General features: G+C 44.7%; 1 protein-coding gene across 1 annotated transcript in view; it reads right to left on the bottom strand.

Moving 5' to 3' along the window:
• LOC309561068 (FRAS1-related extracellular matrix protein 1-like) overlaps positions 1-25,926 on the bottom strand; it is a 289,377-nt gene that overhangs the window by 149,120 nt on the left and 114,331 nt on the right. Inside the window, 2 exon segments of the mRNA XM_082264797.1 lie at positions 2,002-2,227; positions 24,814-25,010. Coding sequence (XP_082120923.1) covers positions 2,002-2,227; positions 24,814-25,010 — 423 coding nt within the window.

Genomic DNA, 25,926 nt, shown 5'->3' with positions numbered 1-25,926 from the left:
TCATCCGCTGACATCCGCAATGCCCATAGACATACATTATGTCCGCATATCATCCGCAAACGGATGGGATGATATGCGGACATACGGAGCGGATGACACAAGGGTCATCCGTTCCGTGAAAAAAGAAAAAAAAAAGGACCGGAGTGGAGCCAAAAAACTGAACGGCCGTGTGAAAGAGCTCATAGGCCAATTTGTTTTCTGCTACATATACATTGCCAAACAACCTGTATGGCTGAATTTCCATCGCACAGACATCCCATGTGATTTGCAGAGCAGTGCGCTGCAAATCACATGCGATGTCTGTCATCGCAGATATGTGAATCAGCACTTTTTTTTTTTGTGTCCGATCTGTCCGCCACAATGTCGCAGTCCAGCTAAAAATCGCTGATCGCCGCCATAACTAGTAAAAAAAATAATAAATAAAAATGGCATAAATCTTTCCCGTAGTTGTAGAAGCAATAACTTTTGCGCAAAACAATCAATATACACTTATTGGGATTTTTTTTAACCAAAAATATGTAGCAGAATATATATTGGCCTAAAATGATAAAAAAATAATTATTTTTACATTTTTTTTTATGAGGAATTTTTTTATTTATTTATTTTTTTTATTAATTTTTTTATTCATTTTTTAATTAATTTTTTTATTTATTTTTTATTTTTTTTATGAGGAATTTTTTTATATAGCAGAAAGTAAAAAATATTGTTTTGTTTTTCAAAATTGTTGGTCTTTTTTTGTTTATAGCGCAAAAATAAATAAATAAATAAATAAATAAAATAAATAAAAAATCGCGCAGGTGATCAACTACCACCAAAAGAAAGCTCTATTTGTAGGGGAAAAAAAGGACATCAATTTTATTTGGGTACAGCGTCACACGACCGCGCAATTGTCAGTAACGCGATCCTGGATCGCAAAAAATTACCTGATCATTAAGGGGGTAAAATCTTCCGGGCCTGAAGTGGCTAAAGTACCTTTTTGAAGGCTCATAGCTTTACACTTTCTGGCCTGGGTGGGAAAAAGGCCACCCCACCCAGCCCGAAGCCTCCTGAGATACTGACCTCAATCATCTCAGTAGGCTTTGGGTCAACCTCTACTGCCCCCCCCCCCCCCCGCCAATCATTGGGCAGGCTCAAAGATCGGAGGAGAGAAAGCCAGCTCCTTGATGACCCCAGAGGAGAAGATGGCGTCCCGGGATCTGGCATTCTGCGACCTTTACTAGACAATAGTCGATTTGTTGCGTCCGTCTGTAATTTTTCGGTGGACAACCTCCTCCGAAAGGAAAGGGGGAGTGAAGTTCCTCTTTAGCTGCATCTGTGATTTGAAAATTCTCTGTTCCATAAATTAAATCTTTTTATTTCTACTTCGACCACCATAAACGCGCTTAGCTGCATGTGGCACAGGGTCCAATGGCATTCTTTTGATTACTGTCATTGGACAGATAACCTCCCAAAAAAAAAAATCAATGCCTAAGCACTACTTCATCCTAAAATTAATTATTTTGTTTACAGTTCTATAGCCTGAGCACCTTATAGGTGATGGCAAAAAAAAAATTTAAATTAAAACTTTGCATCTCTGGAAGGGGTTAATCCCCAGTTTTTTTGGATCCGGTCAGATTGCAGTTGCCTGAATCTCCAGCAGAGGGCATCCACAGACTGCCTATCCCCCACCAGCCCAGCGCTCTTCCACTGGATCTCTGACAAAGTCGGAATTACAAGGCATTCAAAAACACAAAACAGATCCTCGCAGCGGCCAAAAGTCTCATCTGGTGCAAAGCAAAAAAAAAAGAAAAAGCAAAAAAAAAAAAAAAGTAGCAAAATCAAAACACAGTTCCCCCAAAGGCCCAACAGGATATAATAAGATTGTGCAGATCTGGGGCCTTGCAGCGTCGTATACAGATTAAGACGCCGTAGAGACACAGGGATCCATAGAACGGAGGTGGTGGGGGGGGGGGGGTCCATGTGTACGGGGAGTCATGGAAGCCATAAAATCTTGATACAAACCTTGCTTCAGTTCATCCAAGGTGAAGCTGTCAATGGCTGAGCCCTTCCCCCGTTCTCCGAAACTCCCATATCTGTCCGGACTGATATCCTTACCATCTGCGCCGTGTAATAAGGAGCCATGCGCGGGGGGGATTATAACCGTGAATCGCAGCGTGTCCGGGGGGGCGTCCAGGTCTTCTGCATTCAATGTGGCCGGCCCGATCTCGCAGCTTCCCCCTTCAATTATCTGTATGGAATACAAAAATTAAACATAATATTAATCATGTCTGCAGTCTCTGACCATCTCCTATAGTATGTCTGCAGTCTCTGACCATCTCCTATAGTATGTCCGCAGTCTCTGACCATCTCCTATAGTATGTCCGCAGTCTCTGACCATCTCCTGTAGTATGTCTGCAGTCTCTGACCAGCTCCTATAGTATGTCTGCAGTCTCTGACCATCTCCTATAGTATGTCTGCAGTCTCTGAACATCTCCTATAGTATGTCTGCAGTCTCTGACCATCTCCTATAGTATGTCTGCAGTCTCTGAACATCTCCTATAGTATGTCTGCAGTCTCTGACCATCTCCTATAGTATGTCCGCAGTCTCTGACCATCTCCTGTAGTATGTCTGCAGTCTCTGACCATCTCCTGTACTATGTCTGCAGTCTCTGACCATCTCCTGTACTATGTCTGCAGTCTCTGACCATCTTCTGTACCATGTCTGCAGTCTCTGACCATCTCCTGTACCATGTCTGTAGTCTCTGACCATCTCCTGTACCATGTCTGCAGTCTCTGATCATCTCCTGTATTATGTCTGCAGTCTCTGACCATCTCCTGTACCATGTCTGTAGTCTCTGACCATCTCCTGTACCATGTCTGCAGTCTCTGACCATCTCCTGTACCATGTCTGCAGTCTCTGACCATCTCCTGTATTATGTCTGTAGTCTCTGACCATCTCCTGTACCATGTCTGCAGTCTCTAACCATCTCCTGTACCATGTCTGCAGTCTCTGACCATCTCCTGTATTATGTCTGCAGTCTCTGATCATCTCCTGTAGCATGTCTGCAGTCTCTGACCATCTCTTGTATCATGTCCGCAGTCTCTGACCATCTCTTTTATCATGTCCGCAGTCTCTGACCATCTCTTGTATCATGTCTGCAGTCTCTGACCATCTCTTGAATCATGTCTGCAGTCTCTGACCATCTCCTGTACTATGTCTGCAGTCTCTGACCATCTCCTGTACTATGTCTGCAGTCTCTGACCATCTCCTGTACTATGTCTGCAGTCTCTGACCATCTTCTGTACTATGTCTGCAGTCTCTGACCATCTCCTGTACCATGTCTGTAGTCTCTGACCATCTCCTGTACCATGTCTGCAGTCTCTGATCATCTCCTGTATTATGTCTGCAGTCTCTGACCATCTCCTGTACCATGTCTGTAGTCTCTGACCATCTCCTGTACCATGTCTGCAGTCTCTGACCATCTCCTGTACCATGTCTGCAGTCTCTGACCATCTCCTGTATTATGTCTGTAGTCTCTGACCATCTCCTGTACCATGTCTGCAGTCTCTAACCATCTCCTGTACCATGTCTGCAGTCTCTGACCATCTCCTGTATTATGTCTGCAGTCTCTGGTCATCTCCTGTAGCATGTCTGCAGTCTCTGACCATCTCTTGTATCATGTCTGCAGTCTCTGACCATCTCTTGTATCATGTCTGCAGTCTCTGACCATCTCTTTTATCATGTCCGCAGTCTCTGACCATCTCTTGTATCATGTCTGCAGTCTCTGACCATCTCTTGAATCATGTCTGCAGTCTCTGACCATCTCTTTTATCATGTCTGCAGTCTCTGACCAACTCCTGTATCATTTCTACAGTCTCTGACCATCTCTTGTATCATGTCTGCAGTCTCTGACCATGCATGCAGCTGCTGACATCAGCGGCGCATGCGCTCTGAAGGTCCTGCGTATCATGCCCGAACTTCAGAGCTCCTTGCCGGAACAGAGGGAGTGACATCATCGCAGCTCGGGCCACTCACAGTGCCGGAGCCTGCGAATCCGGAAGAAATGCTGAGGGAACATGTCAGCTCCCTCAGCAGTGACCGGACGCCGCTGCCGGAGCCGCGTTCTAAGGTAAGCATTTCATAATGTGCTAGTATGCAATGCATATTATCACATTATGCTATTGACTTGCAGTTTTTTATTTCACCGGTTTACTACTGCTTTAAGTATCTATAGCCTTATTGGATGCTGGATGAGATGTGGTGAGTGTGGAGGCCATTGGAATACAGTGACCGGATCTGGTGAGTGTGGAGGCCATTGGAGTACAGTGACCGGATCTGGTGAGTGTGGAGGCCATTGGAGTACAGTGACCTGATCTGGTGAGTGTGGAGGCCATTGAAGTACAGTGACCGGATCTGGTGAGTGTGGAGGCCATTGGAGTACAGTGACTGGATCTGGTGAGTGTGGAGGCCATTGGAGTACAGTGACCGGATCTGGTGAGTGTGGAGGCCATTGGAGTACAGTGACCTGATCTGGTGGGTGTGGAGGCCATTGGAGTACAGTGACCTGATCTGGTGGGTGTGGAGGCCATTGGAGTACAGTGACCGGATCTGGTGTGTGTGGAGGCCATTGGAGTACAGTGACCGGATCTGGTGAGTGTGGAGGCCATTAGAGTACAGTGACCGGATCTGGTGAGTGTGGAGGCCATTGGAGTACAATGACCGGATCTGGTGAGTGTGGAGGCCATTGGAGTACAATGACCGGATCTGGTGAGTGTGGAGGCCATTAGAGTACAGTGACCGGATCTGGTGAGTGTGGAGGCCATTGGAGTACAATGACCGGATCTGGTGAGTGTGGAGGCCATTGGAGTACAGTGACTGGATCTGGTGAGTTTGGAGGCCATTGGAGGACAGTGACCTCATGGTCATGGTGAAGAGACCAGTGGTGAGATGATTGGAGCTTTGTGACATGGTGCATTATCCTGCTGGAAAGAGCCATCAGAAGATGGGGACACTGTAGTCATAAAGGCTGCATTCACACCTGAGCGTAGCGTCTTTGAGCGTTTTTTTGCCGTTTTTATGCGCAGCTTGCATGTTTTTAAACAGCGTTTTTGAGCTTTGGCGTTTTTTTTATTAGTCAATAAAGAAAACTATTATCTGTTGCATCATTTGTTGCTAGGCATTTCGTTTTTTTTAGCTTTCCCATCAGCTTTTATTTCTTTTTTTATTATTCTTTTTTATTTATTATTATTTTTTTCGTTAGGGTAAGGGATTAGAGTTAAGGTTAGGTAAGAGCCCTTTCACACTGAAAACTGCCCATAAAACTCTGAGAACTTTTGCAGCGCTTTTCAGGCACTTTTCAGGCGTTAGCGGTGCGCTTTTTTTTTTTTTTAAGGACACGTGACTGGAAAACTGCTTCAAGAACCATTTTTTTTCAATTATTTTCAATGGAGAGGGGCATTTTTGAGACACTTTTTTTTAGTGCTTCAAACATGCTCCAAAGATGCTGCTTGCAGGATTTTTTTCATCGCCCCACCATCATTCATTGATTTTAATGGGAATAAGTTTTCCTGAGCTTTTCAGGTGCTTTTTTTTAGAACTAACGTGCATGAAAAGCGCCTCGGTGTAAAAGGGCTCTTAGGGTTAGGATTAGAGGTTAGGGTTTTTTGTGTGTGTGTTAGGGTTAGGGTGTCATACTTCTACTACTACTACAGTGTTTCCCCGAAAATAAGACCTACTTACAGTTTTGCCTCTCGCTGAAATATAAGGCATCCCCCTGAAAATAGGGTCTCCCCGATAATAAGGCCCCCCGAAGCTACCGTAACCCTGGACTCTGGACCGTAGCGGCGGGCGCCGCCGCGCAGCTCACTGTTGGCCGCGGCGCAGCCGGAGCAGACAGGAAGTGCGAGGTCTCTTTTAATTGGAGAGCCCGCGCCACCGCCAGGACAAGCTGCCGCCTGGTGCTCGCTCTGCCCTGACGGAGTCTGGCTGACTCACAATTAGACAGTGAATCACGCGGGGCAGGAGTCGGGCACATTGTGTGGACACACAGGGGTGACTGAGGTAGGGGGGAAATGTCTGATAAAGGGGTGGGGTGTCTGGTGAAGGTGTCCACTGGCACAGGGGAGGGGGGAGTGGGATCACTTAAAATGACACAGGAGGATCAGATGGGGCAATCAAAATGACACAGGAGGATCAGAGGGGGGGGGGGGGGGGGCGGGGGGAATCAAAATGAAACAGGAGGATCAGAAGGGGGGGGTCAAAATGACACAGGAGGATCAGGAGGGGGGAGGGGAATCAAAATGACACAGGAGGATCAGAAAGGGGGGGGTCAAAATGACACAGGAGGATCAGAGGGGGGGGGGGAATCAAAATGACACAGGAGGATCAGAAGGGGGGGGGAATCAAAATGACACAGGAGGATCAGAAAGGGGGGGGTCAAAATGACACAGGAGGATCAGAGGGGGGGGGGGGGGGGGCGGGGGAATCAAAATGACATAGGAGGATCAGAAGGGGGGGGGGGATCAAAATGACACAGGAGGATCAGGAGGGGGGAGGGGAATCAAAATGACACAGGAGGATCAGAAGGGGGGGGATCAAAATGACACAGGAGGATCAGGAGGGGGGAGGGGAATCAAAATGACACAGGAGGATCAGGAGGGGGGAGGGGAATCAAAATGACACAGGAGGATCAGAAAGGGGGGGGGGGGTCAAAATGACACAGGAGGATCAGAGGGGGGGGGGGCGGGGGAATCAAAATGACACAGGAGGATCAGAAGGGGGGGGGGGATCAAAATGACACAGGAGGATCAGGAGGGGGGAGGGGAATCAAAATGACACAGGAGGATCAGAAAGGGGGGGGGGGTCAAAATGACACAGGAGGATCAGAAGGGGTTACTAAAATGGTAATATCCCCCTCTGATTCTCCTGTGACATTTTGATCCCCCCCTCTGATCCCCCCTGTGTCATTTTAAGTGATCCCCCTCCCCCACTCTGGTACCCCACTACTAGCGTACCGTATACAGGTAATACATTTCCTTTTTTTTTTTGTTCAACAATAAATGTACACCGTATTCTTCTTCATGGAAAAATAAGATATCCCCTGAAAATAAGACCTAGCGCATCTTTGGCAGCAAAAATTAATTAAATTAATATAAGTCTTATTTTTGGGGAAACAGGGTACTACTTCTACTACTACTACTACTACTACAACTCCTACCACTACTAAAACTACTACTACAACTCCTACCACTACTGCAACTACTACTACAACTCCTACCACTACTACAACTACTACTACAACTCCTACCACTACTACAACTCCTACTACAACTCCTACCACTACTACAACTACTACTACAACTCCTACCACTACTACAACTACTACTACAACTCCTACCACTACTACAACTCCTACTACAACTCCTACCACTACTACAACTCCTACCACTACTACAACTACTACTAAAACTACTACAACTCCTACCACTACTAAAACTACTACTACTACAACTCCTACCACTACTACAACTACTACTACAACTATTACTACTACTAATAATAATTAACAATAATAATAATAATAAATGAATAAATAAAAATAATTATAAATAAATAATAAATACATTCAATAAATTAATATTAAGCAATAGTAAATAAATAATTAACCCCTAACCTTAACCCCTTCTGGACCGCCTGCCGCGGTTTTACATCACTATTTTGACGTTAAATACTGGGGTTATGGCAGCACATCGCTGCCATAAGCCCAGTGTTTATTTACTCGGTGGGCAGTCCTCACTCTCATAAAAGTGGTCCCAGCGGCAGATTAGCAGCGGGATCACTATTATGGTCAACGGGAGAGGTGCAGTGAAATGTATTTTTTCACAAAAAATTGCGATTGAAAGACCACTGCACAAATTCCACGTGGCAAAATATATTGCAACAACCACCATTTTATTCTCCAGAGTCTTTGCTAAAAAAAAAAAAAAAAAAGTATATATATATATATATTTATATATATATATATATATATATATATATATATATATATATATATATATATATATATATAATGTTTGGGCGTTCTAAGTCATTTTGTTAGCAAAAAACACTGATTTTACCTTGTAAACAACAAGTGTCAGAAATAGACCTGGTCCTTAAGTGGTTAACCCCTAATTCTTAAAAAAAATAAAATAATAAATAACTAAACACCCTAACCCTACCACAAAATAAATAAATAAATATTATTAATAATTTTTTTGTTTGTTTGGGTTTGGGTGTTTATTATTTTATTTGCATTATTATTATTATTACTATTAATAATAATAATAATAATAATAATAAATGATGTCATATTTTTTAAGGTTAGGAGTTAATTATTATTTATGAGTTATTACATATTATTCATTTATTTTATTCATTTATGATGATTTTTTTTATTTGCGTTTTTCACATTTATTTGTTCATATATTATTACTATTTTATTTTTTACATTTTTTCATTTGAGCAGAAAATCGCACAAAAAAAACGTGCAACAAAACGCCTGAATGCGCACAAAAACGCCTAAATGGCACGTCAAATCTGACCAATTCGAGCTACAAAAAAAAAAAGCTCCGGAAGTTTTTTGAGCTTTAGGCGTTTGGCTTCAGGCGATTTGGAGTGGAGATGTGAACCGTCTCCATAGAGAATAATTAATTTTTTTTCTCCTCCAGCATTTTGGAGCTCCAAGCTATAAAAGGCAGTGTGAATGGGGCCAAAGGGATGGACATGGTCAGCAAAAATACTCAGGTAGCAGAACTACACTGCATCTGAGCACGACAAATCGAAAATGCTATATAATTCATTTTTAATATTCAAAGCAAACTCCGCCATCCATCCGTGTCTCAATTAGTGATCGACTGATATCGTTTTTTTATTGCCGATACCGATAATTTGGTCATCGCATATTGGTATCGGCCAATATCTGCCAATATTTTCGGACATTTAAAATTATTTTTTTTTATTTTTTTTTTTTTACAGGTACTCTTTTGGAGGGATCTGGGGGTCCCCAAACCCCTTCTCTGCACTTAAAAGTATTGAAAACGCCAGGGCTTTTTTTCTCAGAGAATAGGTGCAGGAACTCCCCATTCTAAGTTACTTTGTGTCTCCGCCCTCTACCCACCTCTGAGCACTAACCCTTGGTTCCACCCCTTCCAACCTCCAAGCACTGACCCTTGGTTCCACCCCTTCCAACCTCTGAGCACTGACCCTTGGTTCCACCCCTTCCAACCTCTGAGCACTGACCCTTGGTTACAGCCCTTCCAACCTCCGAGCACTGACCCTTGGTTACACCCCTTCCAATCTCCAAGCACTAACTCTTGGTTCCACCCCTTCCAACCTCCGAGCACTGACCCTTGGTCCCACCCCTTCCAACCTCCGAGCACTGACCCTTGCTTCCACCCCTTCCAATCTCCAAGCACTGACCCTTGGTTCTACCCTTTCCAACCTCCGAGCACTGACCCTTGGTTCCACCCTCTACCCAGCTTCCAGTACAGCCCCTTTTAAAGAATATAGAGCCAAGTATAATTTTGTATTGGAATGTATAGGATTAGGTTATGATAACAAGAAAAGCAATAAAATAGATCCCCCACAGCCAGCAGCAATAGACCCCCCCAGCAGCAATAGACCCCAGCAGCAGCAAAAGATCTCCCAGCAGCCAACATCAATAGACTCTCTAGCAGCCAGCAACAGTGGACCCCTCCCTAAACAGTAGATCCCTTCTAGCAACAATTAACCCTCAGTATCAAAATATCCTCCACCAGCAACAATAGATTGCCATGCAAAAATAGATCCCCTCCAGCAACAATAGATCTCCAGCAGCCAGCATCAGTAGACCCTCCAGCACCCATTGGAGGTGCTGGAACTGCGTTCCCCCGCGTTCCCGCTGAAAAAAAGCCCTGGAAAACGCTAAGTTTGGCTGTTTTGAATGCTGTCATTGTTTTGAATTTGGCGCCGAGTACCTGGAAGTGATATCATGACATCACTTCCGGTTTTTTTTACATGGAGACCCGATCAGAGCTGAATGCGGTTTGATCGGGTCTTCTCTTTGGCGGCCGTGCAGGTAGGATGCCCGGGTCTCCTAGTGGGACAGGAGACCCGGGCTATCCGCAGAAGGCGGCGGGAGGGGGGGAACGTCCCCTCCCGCTCCTTGTAATGACAGCCGAGCGGCTTTTCAGCCCCATCGGTTGTCATTACAAGACATGACGCCGGTACCGGGGTGATGCCTCTAGCTGCAGGCATCACTCCGGTACAGCACTTTCCTGAAATATCGGCAATATCGGAAACCTCAGGGGCCAATTCCGTTATATCGGGAAAAGTGCAGATTGGCACTCGATATATCGGCTTTGCCGATAATCGGTCGATCCCTAGTCTCAATGCTTTATTTTGCTGAGAAATCACTTTGAAAATCACCCTCCCTAACATTTCTGGCAGTGGCCATCTTGGGTAAGGGCAGATGATTCATGCAGCATTGACTTCCTGAAATCCATCTGCCCTTTGTTCAGGCATACAAGCCTGAAGGCGTGCTTTGCTGAGAAAACGCCTCCTCCCTTCCTGAAGACTCCTGAGATGAATGACATCATTTACCTAGGCAAGAAACCAGGAAGTAACTGAAGAAACATAAAAAAATTGTTGAAAACAAGCAAATATAATATATTTTCCTATCTATTTACTAATGCTAGCAGCATAAGGATTACAAATAGTCAATGTTGATTGAGAGAGAGTTCTACTTTAATATTATGGTGCCGATCGGTGTCAATTTTATCCCCGTCTAAGAATGCTGAGCGGTACGGTGGCGTGACCTTCTGCTGAACCCCAGATTCTGGCCGGCCTCTCGGCCCCCGGATCACGCTGCGGTGTTGCTGGAACAAAAGACGGGATTCTGGGCTGAAACGAGAACTAACAGCCAGGCTGGGAGACACGGCGCGGCAGATTGGTAATACGGTAACATGCGGCTCATACAAAATACGCCTTGATTACTAACCCCCGCCGAAACAAAACAATAATTCTCTCAAACGAGGGCCCGACATTACTCATGGAAAGAAAAACAGGATACGTTAGAGAGGGCTCTGCTCCTTCCCGGATTCTCTGTTTTGCGGCGAAAACGTTCTGTTACTCTGTAAACACGCGGCGGACTAAATTTAGGCTCTATGTGTGTGGCACGGGCTCCTTCATTTGCAAGCCATTCTGGGATTTACACCAGCTGACAAGCACACATGGAAGCCGGGATTTAATGTTCCTTTATCCTCTGCCATGGACCTCTGGCATCAGATATGTTCTATTTTCATGCGTTCTGTTTACACTTTGCGGTCTGCTCCGTTCACGGGGGACTTGAGATGATCAAATACGAGCCCCATCTCCGGACCTGCCAAAAGGACGGCTCCTTGCTAATGCTCATCGCTCCCCGAGAAAATCCTTTACACCCAGGAAATTAAAAAATATATAAATCTAGATATAGAACATTTAAAAAGTTACTTTTTAGACAAAACTAAAGTTTTTGTTTTTATGCAAATTCTTTGAAACTGCAAGTAAAAAATAATGCATGAAAGCACACTTGCAAAACTATGGGGTTTATATTTAAAAAAAAAAATGCTGAATTGCTGCAATCAGGAAAGTACTGCATGATGTCGGCTTCATTCACAGGGGATTTGAGATGATCAAATATGAGCCTATCACCGGAGGACCTGCCAACAGGATGGCTCATTGCTCCCTAGCCGTCACCAATATTCACTGTATTTTACCTAATATGTTTTTTTTCTATGATCAGCTCCATCTAATGGCCATAATGTATTATTATCCTAAAATATCACAATCAGGAAAATAATGCATGATGGCCACTAGATGGAGTCGATGATCATAGCAATTTGACCTATTAGGCAAAAATCGAAGGATTATTCATAACCAATATGATAATGCTCATGATAATGATTTTTAAAATGAATTACCCCTCCTTTATCCTCTGTCATGGACCTCTGGCATCAGATATGTTCTATTTTCCTGTTTATACTTTGCTGTCTGCTTCATTCACGGGGGACTTGAGATGATCAAATATGACCCTATCTCCAGAGGACCTGCCAACAGGATGGCTCATCGCTCCCCACGCTTAAAGGGAAACGATTTTACACCCAGGAAATATATATATATATATATATATATATATATATTGTATATATATATGTATATAGATATATATATAGATAGATATATATCTATATATATATATATATATATATATATATATATATATATATATATATATATATATAAATAACATTTAAAAGTTTGTTTTTAGCTTTTTTTTTAATGCAAAGTCTCTGAATGTGCAAGTAGAAAGAAATGCATGTACGCACACTTGCAAAACTGTGGGGTTTATTTATATAAAAAAAAAATATTTAAAAAATTGCTAGATAAATGTTACAAGCATTTGCCCAGCCATCACGAATATTCATCATATTTTATGTAATCTGTTTATTTTCTATGATCAGCTCCATCTAATGGCCATAGTGCATTATTTTCCTAAAATAGCACAATCAAGAAAATACTACATGATGGCCACTAGGTGGAGCCTATGATCATAGCAATTAAACCTATTAGGCAAAAATCTAAGGATTATTCGATTATGATAATGATTTTTTAAAATGAATTACCCCTTCTTTATCCTCTGAAATGGACCTCTGGCATCAGATATGTTCTATTTTCTGTTTATACTTTGCTGTCTGCTTCAATCACGGGGGATTTGAGATGATCAAATATGACCTGCCAACAGGATGGCTCATCGCTCCCCACGTTAAAAGGGAAAAGCCTTTACACCCAGAAAATTCAAATAAATATTATATATATATATACACAGTATCTCACAAAAGTGAGTTTTTTGTAAATATTTTATTCTATCTTTTCATGTGACAACACTGAAGAAATGACACTTTGCTACAATGTAAAGTAGTGAGTGTACAGCTTGTATAACAGTGTAAATTTGTCTCTTCAAAATAACTCAACACACAGCCATTAATGTCTAAACCGCAGGCAACAAAAGTGAGTACACCCCTAAGTGACAATGTCCAAATTGGGCCCAATTAAACGTTTTCTCTCCCCGGTGTCATGTGACTTGTTAGTGCTACGAGGTCTCAGGTGTGAATGGGGAGAAGGTGTGTTAAATTTGGTGTTATCGCTCTCACTCTCTCATATTAGTCACTGGAAGTTCAATATGGCACCATGGCAAAGAACTCTCTGAGGATCTGAAAAAAAGAATTGTTGCTATACATAAAGATGGCCTAGGCTATAAGAAGATTGCCAAGACCCTGAAACTGAGCTGCAGCACGGTGGCCAAGACCATACACAGTTTAACAGGACAGGTTCCACTCAGGACAGGCCTCCCCATGGTTGACCAAAGAAGTTGTTTGCACGTGCTCAGCGTCATATCCAGAGGTTGTCTTTGGGAAATAGACATATGAGTGCTGCCAGCATTGCTGCAGAGGTTGAATGGGTCAGCCTGTCAGTGCTCAGACTACATGCCGCACACTGCATCGAATTGCTCTGCATGGCTGTCATCCCAGAAGGAAGCCTCTTCTAAGAATGATTCACAAGAAAGCCTGCAAACAGTTTGCTGAAGACAAGCAGACTAAGGACACGGATTACTGGAACCATGTCCTGTGGTCTGATGAGACCAAGATAAACTTATTTGGTTCAGATGGTGTCAAGCATGTGTGGTGGCAACCAGGTGAGGAGTACAAAGAAAAGTGTGTCTTGCCTACAGTCAAGCATGGTGGTGGGAGTGTCATGGTCTGGGGCTGCATGAGTGCTGCCAGCACTGGGGAGCTACAGTTCATTGAGGGAATCATGAATGCCAACATGTACTGTGACATACTGAAGCAGAGCATAATCCCCTCCCTTCGGAGACTGTGTGTGGCGGTAATCAGGTGAGGAGTACAAAACAAACAAGGGGCCCCTAGCGCTGGCAACTGCGGCGAGTTCACTGTGTGATTTCCCAAACAAAACCAGTGCTGCCATCAGAGAGCGGTACAAAATGACCATATAGCAGGGAACCAGGGTAGACAGCACTACATGGGTTTGTGAACTCTTGACAGTGATCAAATAGTACCAGAAGCGATAACCAAAGTAACAGTTTATTGTTCAATCAAGGTGAGATAGACACAAGTCAAAATGAAATATGATACCAAGCTGTTCCAGTTCTGTGGGGACCAGTGAATGACTGCTGGGTCCATTTGGAAATCAGGGAACAAAGCCACCAGAAGATGGATGTTGTCTGGGGAACCATTAGCAGTCGGGAACCAGGCCACTCCAGTGTGACGTAGATCCGCCGCAGGGCCATAGGGTGGAAGTGACCTACTGGTACTCAGAACCAGGAAGAACCAGCCTGGAATGCATGCACTTTAGCAAGACAAGTGTGTCTTGCCTACAGTCAAGCATGGTGGTGGAAGTGTTATGGTCTGGCGCTGCATAAGTTCTGCTGGCACTGGGGAGCTACAGTTCATTGAGGGAACCATGAATGCCAACACATACTGTGACATACTGAAGCAGAGCATGATCCCCTACGTTCGGAGACTTGGCCGCAGGGCAGTATTCCAACATGATAACGACCCCAAACACACCCTCTCCCCGACTTGGTACAAAGGAGCAGATAAATGTCTCCCGTAAGCCTGGAGCTTCTGACGCTGTGCAGAGACCCGTAAAGACTCTTGAATCTGCACCCAGGAGGAACGGAGGGCATGAAGATGATCTTTCACAGCCAGAATGTCCTGTGGCGAGAATGACTCGGGCAACACAGCGGGTTGGAACCCATTGTTGGCCAAGAATGAAGACATTCCAGAAGACGAGTTGATGACAGAGTTCCTGGCAAACTCCGCCCAGGGTAGCAGATCAACCAAATTGTCCTGATAGTCAGAGATATAGCAGCGGAGAAATTGCTCCAGAGCTTGGTTTGAAAGCTCAGTGGCACCATTGGACTGCGGATGGTAGGCCGAGGAAGGAGAGTAGAATACCCAACTGGGAGCAAAAGCCGCGCTAGAACCTAGAGACAAACTGGCTCTCACAGTCCAAGACAATCTCCTTAGGCAACCTGTGTAAACGGAAGATCTCCCTGGGTAACACCAAGGCAAGCCCCTCAGCGGTAGGCAGCCTCTTAAATGGAACACAGTGGCACATCTAGGAGCTGGTCGACCAACATGAGGATAAACGTGAAACCTCGAGATGTGGGAAGTTCCACAATAAAATCTATGACCAGGTGAGTACAGGGACGCTCCTCATTGGGAATGGGATGCAGTAGGCTCAAGGGAAGGTGCCGAGATTTGTTTTGGGCACAGACCGAACAAGCAGCCACATACGCAGCAACATCAGTGCGAAGAAAAGGCCATCAGAACTGACAGGAAAAAGCCCAGGACATCTTGTTCTTAGCAGGATGACCGTCAGTCTTGGAATTCTTCTGTTACCAACCCATTACCAGCTTGGGCTTGGCTCAGTTCCCCGGACTTCCAGTACATAAACATAAGCAAACTCCGGCCCTGAATGACTGAGCCATGCACTAGGCAGCTGGACAGCATGGAAGGCTGTGCCTATCATTGGGAGGTTAAAGTTGGCTAAGGAGCATGGGAGCACCCTCCACCCCTCATTCTTCCCTGCTTATATCCTTCTCAGCCACCTAGAAAAGTTTCTAAGTATTCATATCCATAGGCAGTGCCGCTATTAGAAAATATGGGGCCCCCGTATAGCCTTCTTGATGTAGCCCACCCCACCCCGCCTACACCCCGCCCAACCCCTGCCAGCACCTGACCCCGCCTACACCCCACCCATACCCCTGGGTTGTAGCAAAACAGTAGCACTTTATCCCCCTACACCCCCAAAAATGAAAAAAATAGTCTCACCTACTGGGCCCCTCTATTGACCTGATGGCGGCCAAGGAAATGTAATTTAAGCTCTGGTAAGCAAGTAGGAGTAGTGGGGATGTGCTCTAGTAAAATCCATTTATTAATTAAGGCAGAAATTAACAATAAAGTTGCCCTGGCCCCCCCCTGTTTCGCTGATGAGGCCTGGGCCCAGCACCACAGGACCAGTTCCGTATCAGCAGCCCTGTCCATAAGTTTCCAAGCAAAAAGTAAGCTTTAAAACAGGAAAATACTGACCCCTGAGGATGAACTGATCCACAATGCCTACAGCTACAAGTTTCAGAGCAGAGAATACTTTTATTTTCATTTCCTCAGCTCAGGTCCTCCTGCTCCCCTCTCCCAGCAGTGACTTATCAGTCTGCCACTCTTCTAGTCTCTAATGTAAACACAGAGTAGGTGCACAGGGAGAGGAGCAGGAGTACCAAGACCCTCATCTCAACTGAAGGTCTTCTCTTGTGAACACTGAAAATGAACTGCTCCTCAGTACCTGCAGCTACAAAGGTCAGTGAAGGCTTGTGTGAAAGCTCTCTTGATGCTTCCTAAAAGCAGGGCTTTCTTTTCAGTGGGAACGTAGGGGAAGCAGTTCCGACAACTCCAGCACTGAATGTATGTAATGCCAAGGGGTGCTAGGGTGTGCTGGAGGGTCTATTGATACTTGCTTCTGGGGAATCTGTTGTTGCTGGGGGAGGGACTATTGCTGCTGGTGGGGGGGGATCAGTTGTTGCTGAGGGGGTTTATGTTGCTAAGGGGTCAATTGTTGTTGGGAGAGAACTACTGTTGAAGGAGGGGCCTATTGTTGTTGACTGCTAGAGAGTCTGTTGATGCTGGCTTCTGGGAAGTCTGTTGTTTCTGGTAGGGGTCTATTTTTTTCTGGGGAGTGTTTTGTTGTGGGGAGAGCTATTGATGCTGGGGGGATCAAATGTTGTTAGGGGATCTATAGTTGCTAAAAAGGATCTATTGTTGCTAAATGGGGGTCTATTGTTGCTGAGGAGGAGTCTGTTGTTGGGGAGAGTCTATTGTTGCTGGCTGTAGGGGACCTATTTTACTGCCTTTCATTAGCAAATTCCATTAAAGCTACTTAGCACCAAAAAATTATACTTGGTCCTATATTATCTACAGTAGGTAGGGGGTGGAACCAAGAGAGTGGAGACAAGGGGTGACTCGGAAGGTACCTGTGCCTATTCTCTGAGAAAAAAAGCCGTGCCTAAAAGATAAGGACTCCAGTTTTTGTCATCTTCCAGTGTAACAAGCTTCATTCTCTTGGCAGAGCCTGCATATTTCAGCCCAGTAGACTATGTCCAGAGGCCGGAAATGAAGGAAGATGCCCCTATAGAAGTCTTTGGGGTCGTAATATGAATGAGCCAGGAGAGTGAAACTTGTGAACAAACACCAGAGGCCATGGCCATTGGATTGAGGTAGGTAAGCTTCTGTGTAGGAGGGTGGGCTAGGTCAGGTCAGACCAAAGGAGACAAAGGATTTTATTGTGCACTCATCCTTTAAGAATATGTAACTATTTTAATGTCTACAGCCTGGCCACAGGTGCCACTGGAACTCCTGCAGGTACAGTGGGTACGGAAAGTATTCAGACCCCCTTAAATTTTTCACTCTTTGTTATATTGCAGCCATTTGCTAAAATCATTTAAGTTCATTCTTCTTCCTCATGAATGTACACATAGCACCCCATACTGACAGAAAAACACAGAATTGTTGACATTGTTGCAGATTTATTAAAAAAGAAAAACTGAAATATCACATGGTCCTAAGTATTCAGACCCTTTGCTGTGACACTCATATATTTAACTCAGGTGCTTTCCATTTCTTCTGATCATCCTTGAGATGGTTCTACACCTTCATTTGAGTCCAGCTGTGTTTGATTATACTGATTGGACTTGATTAGGAAAGCCACACACCTGTCTATATAAGACCTTCCAGATCACAATGCATGTCAGAGCAAATGAGAATCATGAGGTCAAAGGAACTGCCTGAAGAGCTCAGAGACAGAATTGTGGCAAGGCACAGATCTGGCCAAGGTTACAAAAAGATTTCTGCTGCACTTAAGGTTCCTAAGAGCACAGTGGCCTCCATAATCCTCAAATGGAAGACGTTTGGGACGACCAGAACCCTTCCTAGAGCTGGCCGTCCGGCCAAACTGAGCTATCGGGGGAGAAGAGCCTTGGTGAGAGAGGTAAAGAAGAACCCAAAGTTCACTGTGGCTGAGCTCCAGAGATGCAGTCAAGAGATGGGAGAAAGTTGTAGAAAGTCAACCATCACTGCAGCCCTCCACCAGTCGGGGCTTTATGGCAGAGTGGCCCGACGGAAGCTTCTCCTCAGTGTAAGACACATGAAAGCCCGCACGGAGTTTTCTAAAAAACACCTGAAGGACTCCAAGATGGTGAGAAATAAGATTCTCTGGTCTGATGAGACCAAAATAGAACTTTTTGGCCTTAATTCTAAGCGGTATGTGTGGAGAAAACCAGGCACTGCTCATCATCTGTCCAATACAGTCCCAACAGTGAAGCATGGTGGTGGCAGCATCATGCTGTGGGGGTGTTTTTCAGCTGCAGGGACAGGACGACTGGTTGCAATCGAGGGAAAGATGAATGCGGCCAAGTACAGGGATATCCTGGACAAAAACCTTCTCCAGAGTGCTCTGGACATCAGACTGGGCCGAAGGTTTACCTTCCAACAAGACAATGACCCTAAGCACACAGCTAAAATAACGAAGGAGTGGCTTCACAACAACTCCGTGACTGTTCTTGAATGGCCCAGCCAGAGCCCTGACTTAAACCCAATTGAGCATCTCTGGAGAGACCTAAAAATGGCTGTCCACCAACGTTTACCATCCAACCTGACAGAACTGGAGAGGATCTGCAAGGAGGAATGGCAGAGGATCCCCAAATCCAGGTGTGAAAGACTTGTTGCATCTTTCCCAAAAAGACTCCTGGCTGTATTAGATCAAAAGGGGGCTTCTACTAAATACTGAGCAAAGGGTCTGAATACTTAGGACCATGTGATATTTCAGTTTTTATTTTTTAATAAATCTGCAACAATGTCAACAATTCTGTGTTTTTCTGTCAGTATGGGGTGCTATGTGTACATTCATGAGGAAGAAGAATGAACTTAAATGATTTTAGCAAATGGCTGCAATATAACAAAGAGTGAAAAATTTAAGGGGGTCAGAATATTTTCCGTACCCACTGTATATCTAGTAATAGTTGGTCACATTCAACTGGACTATTTCTGTAATGGTGAAAATGTTTCAACTCCCATCCAAGTCGTTTCTTTAGTTCTAACGAGTGACTAAGTCACCTTAATCCAGTCACCATGATGCTGTTTGTGGCTGACTGGCCAAAAGCATGGCAGGAAGCAATGCCGGGACTAGGTCATCTAGAGCCCAGGGCGAACATTAAATATTGGGCCCTCCCCCAAAGATGTATGAGCATTATTTGTCTGTAGAAACCCCTGCCCCCCCCCCCAAAAACAATTAGCACCAATCTGCATGCTTACCCCCTAAGCATATACCTCTCCTCCCCATACAAATCCACCCCCCTGCTGAAATCTCCTTCCCAGCACAAATCTTTGACCCTTCCCCAACCCCTCCTCCAGCTGAAATCCTCTCATCCCTATATGCTCCCAGCACAAATCCAACCCCCCCACCCACCAACAAAAAACATTCCCCCTTCTAGTACAAATCTTCCACCCCTCAAGTTTCCCCTGTGAGCATAAATCCTCCCCTCCCCCCACTCCAAATCCCCCTCCCAGTACAAATTCTCCCTAATCCCCCATCCTAGCACCAATCCCCCCCTATATTTCCCCTCCTAGCACAAATACCCCAATCACCCATGCTAGCACAAATCCCCTCCCACCCACTATATTACCTTTTCTAGCACAAACCCCACAAAATCCCCCCACTCCTAGCATTAAAGAGTTTGTAAACTCGTATAAATTTTTTTTTTTTTTTTTACACCCTGCAAAAGAAAGACATAATGAGCTAGTATGCATCGCATATTAGCTCATTATGCAATAATTACCTCAGAACGAGCCCCCGCCGTGCCGCTCACTCACCTCTATGACGGGCGACATGTCTAGTCGCCCGTCTTCCAGGATCGCGGCATCCGGCCATCTGATTGGCCGGAGCCGCGGTGACGTCACTCCCGCGCACACGCGCGGGAGCCGACAGTCACGGCACGGGGCTCTGAAGGAACGGCACGATCGGCCGTTCCTTCAGAGCGCATGCGCCAGTGACGTCACTGGCGACATGTAAGGTAAATATCTCCTAAACGGTACATGTTTAGGAGATATTTACAGTACCTATAGGTAAGCCTTATCATAGGCTTGCCTATAGGTACAAGTTGTAGAGGAGGGTTTACTTCCTCTTTAATTGTCTTTTACCATCCCCCCTCCCAACACAAATCCCCTAAATCACCACTCTTAGCACACCTCCCCAAATTTCCCCATCTAGAACAATTCTTATCCCCTGCCACCTCCCAAATTCCATCTACCAACACAAATCCCCTCCCTCAACTACGTTGTGGTGCCCACCCATCTCACATGATACCATAGTGGCCTAAGGCAGCCATCCTTCCTGCCCACTTCCTGTCCCAGCCCTGGCGAGAGGTGTAAAAGTTTGTGATGCCACCTGTTCTAGTTACATAATCCAGTGCCAAGACCTCTAGGGCAGGTGCTCAGTATCCATGCTACATGGCTGAACATGTGAGTTGGCATCACATTATCTTAGTAAATATGTACAACAGAGACGAGGAGGAGACGTTCCTACTGCATCCTTGGAGGTGTACATTTTTCTGGTTCATTCCTGGTCAGCTGTGGCATAACACCATGCCCAATGTTCAAAGACAAAAGCCTGCAACAAACTAGCCCTTACCTTATAAATGCCCAGGCACCCACATAGTAGAATGCTAGTTGGTTGAACCTGGGCAGAAATCTATGATGCCAGTCTTATCTTGGAGAAACAATAGCAACCACTTGGAAAAACCCAATCTTGATTATTTCTCCTACCTTCAGAGGTTAGTCTGCAGAGGTTGCAGAAAGAACCTAGTCATAAAATTAGGTGCCATAAAGAGTATTAGTTTCAGCAACCGTAACCAGCTACGAGACGGCTATGAGGCTTTTTTTGCTGGTCAGGCCGTGACGGGGTGCCAAGGACAGGAAGTGAGAAGAAACCTCCCCAACAAGGAACAGACAGCAAACGGGTAAATCGTTCTTTACTCAGTCCAAGACAGTCAAGCCAGTTGGTACAAACCTGATTCCAAAGAAGTTGGGACACTGTACAAATTGTGAATAAAAACAGAATGCAATGATGTGGAAGTTTCAAATTTCAATATTTTATTCAGAATACAACATAGATGACATATCAAATGTTTAAACTGACAAAATGTATCATTTTAAGGGAAAAATAAATTGATTATAAATTTCATGGCATCAACACATCTCAAAAAACTTGGGACAAGGCCATGTTTACCACTGTGTGGCATTCCCTCTTCTTTTTATAAAAGTCTGCAAACGTCTGGGGACTGAAGAGACAAGTTGCTGACGTTTAGGAATAGGAATGTTTCCCATTCTTGTCTAATACAGACTTCTAGTTGCTCAACTGTCTTAGGTCTTCTTTGTCGTATCTTCCTCTTTATGATGCGCCAAATGTTTTCTATGGGTGAAAGATCTGGACTGCAGGCTGGCCATTTCAGCACCCGGATCCTTCTTCTACGCAGCCATGATGTTGTAATTGATGCAGTATGTGGTCTGGCATTGTCATGTTGGAAAATGCAAGGTCTTCCCTGAAAGAGACGACGTCTGGATGGGAGCATATGTTGTTCTAGAACTTGGATATACCTTTCAGCATTGATGGTGTCTTTCCAGATGTGTAAGCTGCCCATGCCACACGCACTCATGCAACCCCATACCATCAGAGATGAAGGCTTCTGAACTGAGCACTGATAACAATTTGGGTTGTCCTTGTCCTCTTTAGTCCGGATGACATGGCGTCCCAGTTTTCCAAAAAGAACTTCAGATTTTGATTCGTCTGACCACAGAACAGTTTTCCACTTTGCCACAGTCCATTTTAAATGAGCCTTGGCCCAGAGAAAACGCCTGCGCTTCTGGATCATGTTTAGATAAGGCTTCTTTTTTGGCCTATAGAGTTTTAGTCGGCAACGGCGAATGGCACGGTGGATTGTGTTCACCGACAATGTTTTCTGGAAGTATTCCTGAGCCCATGTTGTGATTTCCATTACAGTAGCATTCCTGTATGTGATGCAGTGCCATCTAAGGGCCCGAAGATCACCGCCATCCAGTATGGTTTTCCGGCCTTGACCCTTACCCACAGAGAATGTTCCAGATTCTCTGAATCTTTGGATGATATTATGCACTGTAGATGATGATAACTTCAAACTCTTTGCTGATATTGCTCCACTATTTTTCGCCGACTTCTGAGAGACACTGCCACTCTGAGAGGCTCTTTTTATACCCAATCATGTTGCCAATTGAGCTAATAAGTTGCAAATTAGTCCTCCAGCTGTTCCTTATATGTACATTTAACTTTTCCAGCCTCTTATTGCTACCTGTCCCAACTTTTTTGGATTGTGTAGCTCTCATGAAATCCAAAATGTGCCAATATTTGGCATGACATTTTAAAATGTCTCACTTTCAACATTTGATATGATCTCTATATTATATTGTGAATAAAATGTAAGTTTATGAGATTTGTAAATGAGTCCATTCCTTTTTTACTCACAATTTGTACAGTGTCCCAACTTTTTTGGAATTGGGTTTGTATTTGGAAAACCAGTTTAGATAAAGTAGGGGAAAATTTGAACTCAAGTTCAGTTTATACTGCTATCTGAGATTCCACCAGGAGGGGTGGAAAAATCAGCAACAGGGAATGAGACAAAAATAAAAATCTGATAGGGAACCTAGTCTTCCCCTGCTCTACCAAAGAAGAGCATTTACGTATATTTTTTATAGCGAATTACATTTTCTTATTTTCTTTACATTTACCATTATTACTGTCACATGGGGGGGGGGGGGGGGCAACAGTCCTCAAATGATAGCATTTTGCTGTGACAGGTTCTTTTTCCTGAGATGTCAGGGGTCTTCTGAAATACTGAAGTCTCGCCTACTTTTCTGCCAGGGAAATTGTATGTACGGTGGTGCAAGAAGACGTGCTCACAATAATTCTTGAATGACAACTAGACATGCCCTCTCGCGAGCACCTGCCCGCACACGCGCATTGGCGTGAGCATGCGTGAATACTTGGCGCACACTTGCCTATTTAAAGTGGCACCAGAGACCAAAGGATTATTGAGTGGGGTCGCCAGCTTCTACTGTTTGTGACCTGATCCTGTACTACCCAACTTGTCTTGACCCTGCTTGTTCCTGATACCCTGTTGCTGATTCTGTTTTGTTACCTGACCCTGCCTTCTGCCTGCTGTTTTGGTACCTTCTCTGCTTGCCCGATATTGACCCCGGCCTGGCTCTGACTCTGCTTTGATTCCTGATTCTGCACCTCTGCTGCTCAGCTGATACCAACTTTCACCTGCCTGACCACTCGAGATCCTGCATCAGCCTGCTTGCTGCCTGCGGTTTTGCACCTGATGTTGTGTCTTTGCATCGGCCAGCTCATCAATCTACCTGTTGCTCGACACCTACTGCAATGTTCTCCCGGCCAGGATCTCCTACAAGGTACCCGTGCCACTCTGTGCCCTGTTATATCCTGTCATCACCTCCAGGAGAAACAATACAGGAGGTGTAAGGGGAAGCCCTCTCGTCAGCTCGGCCTCGACCAGGCACATGACAATTTAACCAGCTCCGGAACGCCCAACACATATATACTGTGGCAGGGCGGCTCGGATGTGCAAAAATCACGTACATGTATGTGATTTTGTGCAGGAGATGTTGGGGCATCTTTTCTCCAGCAAGAATAAATTTAGTGCTTGTAGTCGTTCCTCATAATTGAGGCCCTCTAATCCTCTTATTAATTTAGTTTCCCTTCTTTGGACTCTCTCCAGCTCCAGCACATCCTGACTGGTGTCCAGAACTGGATGGAACACTCCAGATGTGTCCTTACTAAGCTTCTTTACTGACCACCCATGACACCACCATGCCAGTCCCGAGTTCACAGGTGGAACAGCGGAGCTGGAGATACATGGCAGAGGCAGTAGGACGGGGAGGATGGTACCTTTGGCGAGGTGACCACTTTCACATTGAAGCTCATTGTGTGCTCTACAAATTTAAAGTGGTTGTAAATCTCAGACATGAGTAATGAACAAAGCATACAGTATCTCTCCATTTATGAACTTGTCTTAGGAGCAATAAGTGTCATTTCTGTCTTCTGGCCCATTCCCCTTCGATCAACATACTAGACTCACTTCTAGCAAGTTTTCCTGACAGCAAGAGAAAAAAGGTGACAGAGGAGGGATCTCCAGCTGATTGACAGCCCCATCTCTGTTCCTGTGTGCTGTGTGGAGGTGTGTCCCTTCTCTCCAATCACCTCTCAGAGCTCTCCCCACTGAGCTCTGCAGTGTGCATCATCTTCTCCATGCCCACCACTTTCCGGCAGCTCAGACAAACTTTATAAATCCTGGACTTTGAAGGGATGTACAGAAGGAGGATTTTGTCAATCACCGGAATCCAGTCACTTCACTGGGTATATGTGAGGGTTCACAACTACTTTAAGGGTGTTTACAATCCCTGTCTACCAGTGGCTGTTTATAATCGGTGCTGGTAGACAAGTGCCTACAGACTTAGAAAAAACTGCTTAAAACTTGCTAAAAGCTTTGTAAATGCTCACTGAGGCTAAAGCTCTCCAGGCAAGCATCTAATGGCTAAGATTAGACTCTTGACTGTCAGGTAAACACCAAAATCCATGACACAAAAAGCTGAGCTTACCGTGAGGTTCTTGACGTGCAGCTGAGGTTGCTCATCGTTAGTGGGTTTGATGACAATGTAGAAAGGAACGCTCATAGAATTGTGAAGGGAATCGCTGACTGAGATCATGAAGAAGTCCCCAGTGGGTTCTATGCCGCGATGATGAGACTGGACATAGTGGATATATCCGGAGGTGGCTTGCTGCAAGCTGAAGGAACCTTAAGAAGAATACAAAGTATACAAAGTCTAAGTTTGTCTGTTCAAAATGTGTCAACTTCTAAATCTCCTTTTTACGGGACCCAAATCCACCTGTCCATTTCTCTTTCACAACTGTCCTTCTTCTAGCTTCTGTCTTACAGATCTGCTTAAAGAAAAGAACCATTTCTCTGTTTCCCATGAGAAATTTTTGCAAATCTAAATGCCGATTTCCTAGTTTAATGTATAACATTTATATAGTGCATCAGGAAAGTATTCACAGCGCATCACCTTTCCACATTTTGTTATGTTACATCCTTATTCCAAAATGGATTCAATTCATTATTTTCTTCAAAATTCTACAAACAATCCCCCCATAATGACAATGTGAAAGAAGTTTGTCCCACAGTTAACAGTGCATGTAAGAGCAAAAACCAAGCCATGACACCCAAGGAATCGTCTGTAGACCTCCGAGACAGGATTGTATGGAGGCACAGATCTGAGAAAGGGTACAGAAACATTTCTGCAGCATTGAAGGTCCCAATTAGCACAGTGGACTCCATTATCCATACATGGAAGAAGTTTGGAACCACCAAGACTCCTCCTAGAGCAGGCCGCCCAGCCAAACTGAGCGATCTGGGGAGAAGGGCCTTAGTGAGGGAGGTGACGAGAACCTGATGGTAACTCTGACAGAGCTCCAGCATTTCCCTGTGGAGAGAGGAGAACCTTCCAGAAGAACAATCATCTCTGCAGCACTCCACCAATCAAGGCCTGTATGGTAAAGTGGCCAGACGGAAGCTACTCTTCAGTTAAAGGCACATGACAGCCTGCCTGGAGGCACCTGAAGGACTCTCAGACCATGAGAAACAAAATTCTCTGGTCTGATCAAGCAAAGATTGAACTCTTTGGCCTGTACTGTGACATACTGAAGCAGAGCAT

Source organism: Pelophylax lessonae (genome assembly GCF_965119305.1).
Source record: "Pelophylax lessonae genome assembly, chromosome: 8".
NCBI classification, from domain to species: Eukaryota; Metazoa; Chordata; class Amphibia; order Anura; family Ranidae; genus Pelophylax; species Pelophylax lessonae.
The sequence above is the reverse complement of the archived record's forward strand: the minus strand, read 5'-3'. Positions and strand labels throughout refer to the sequence as shown.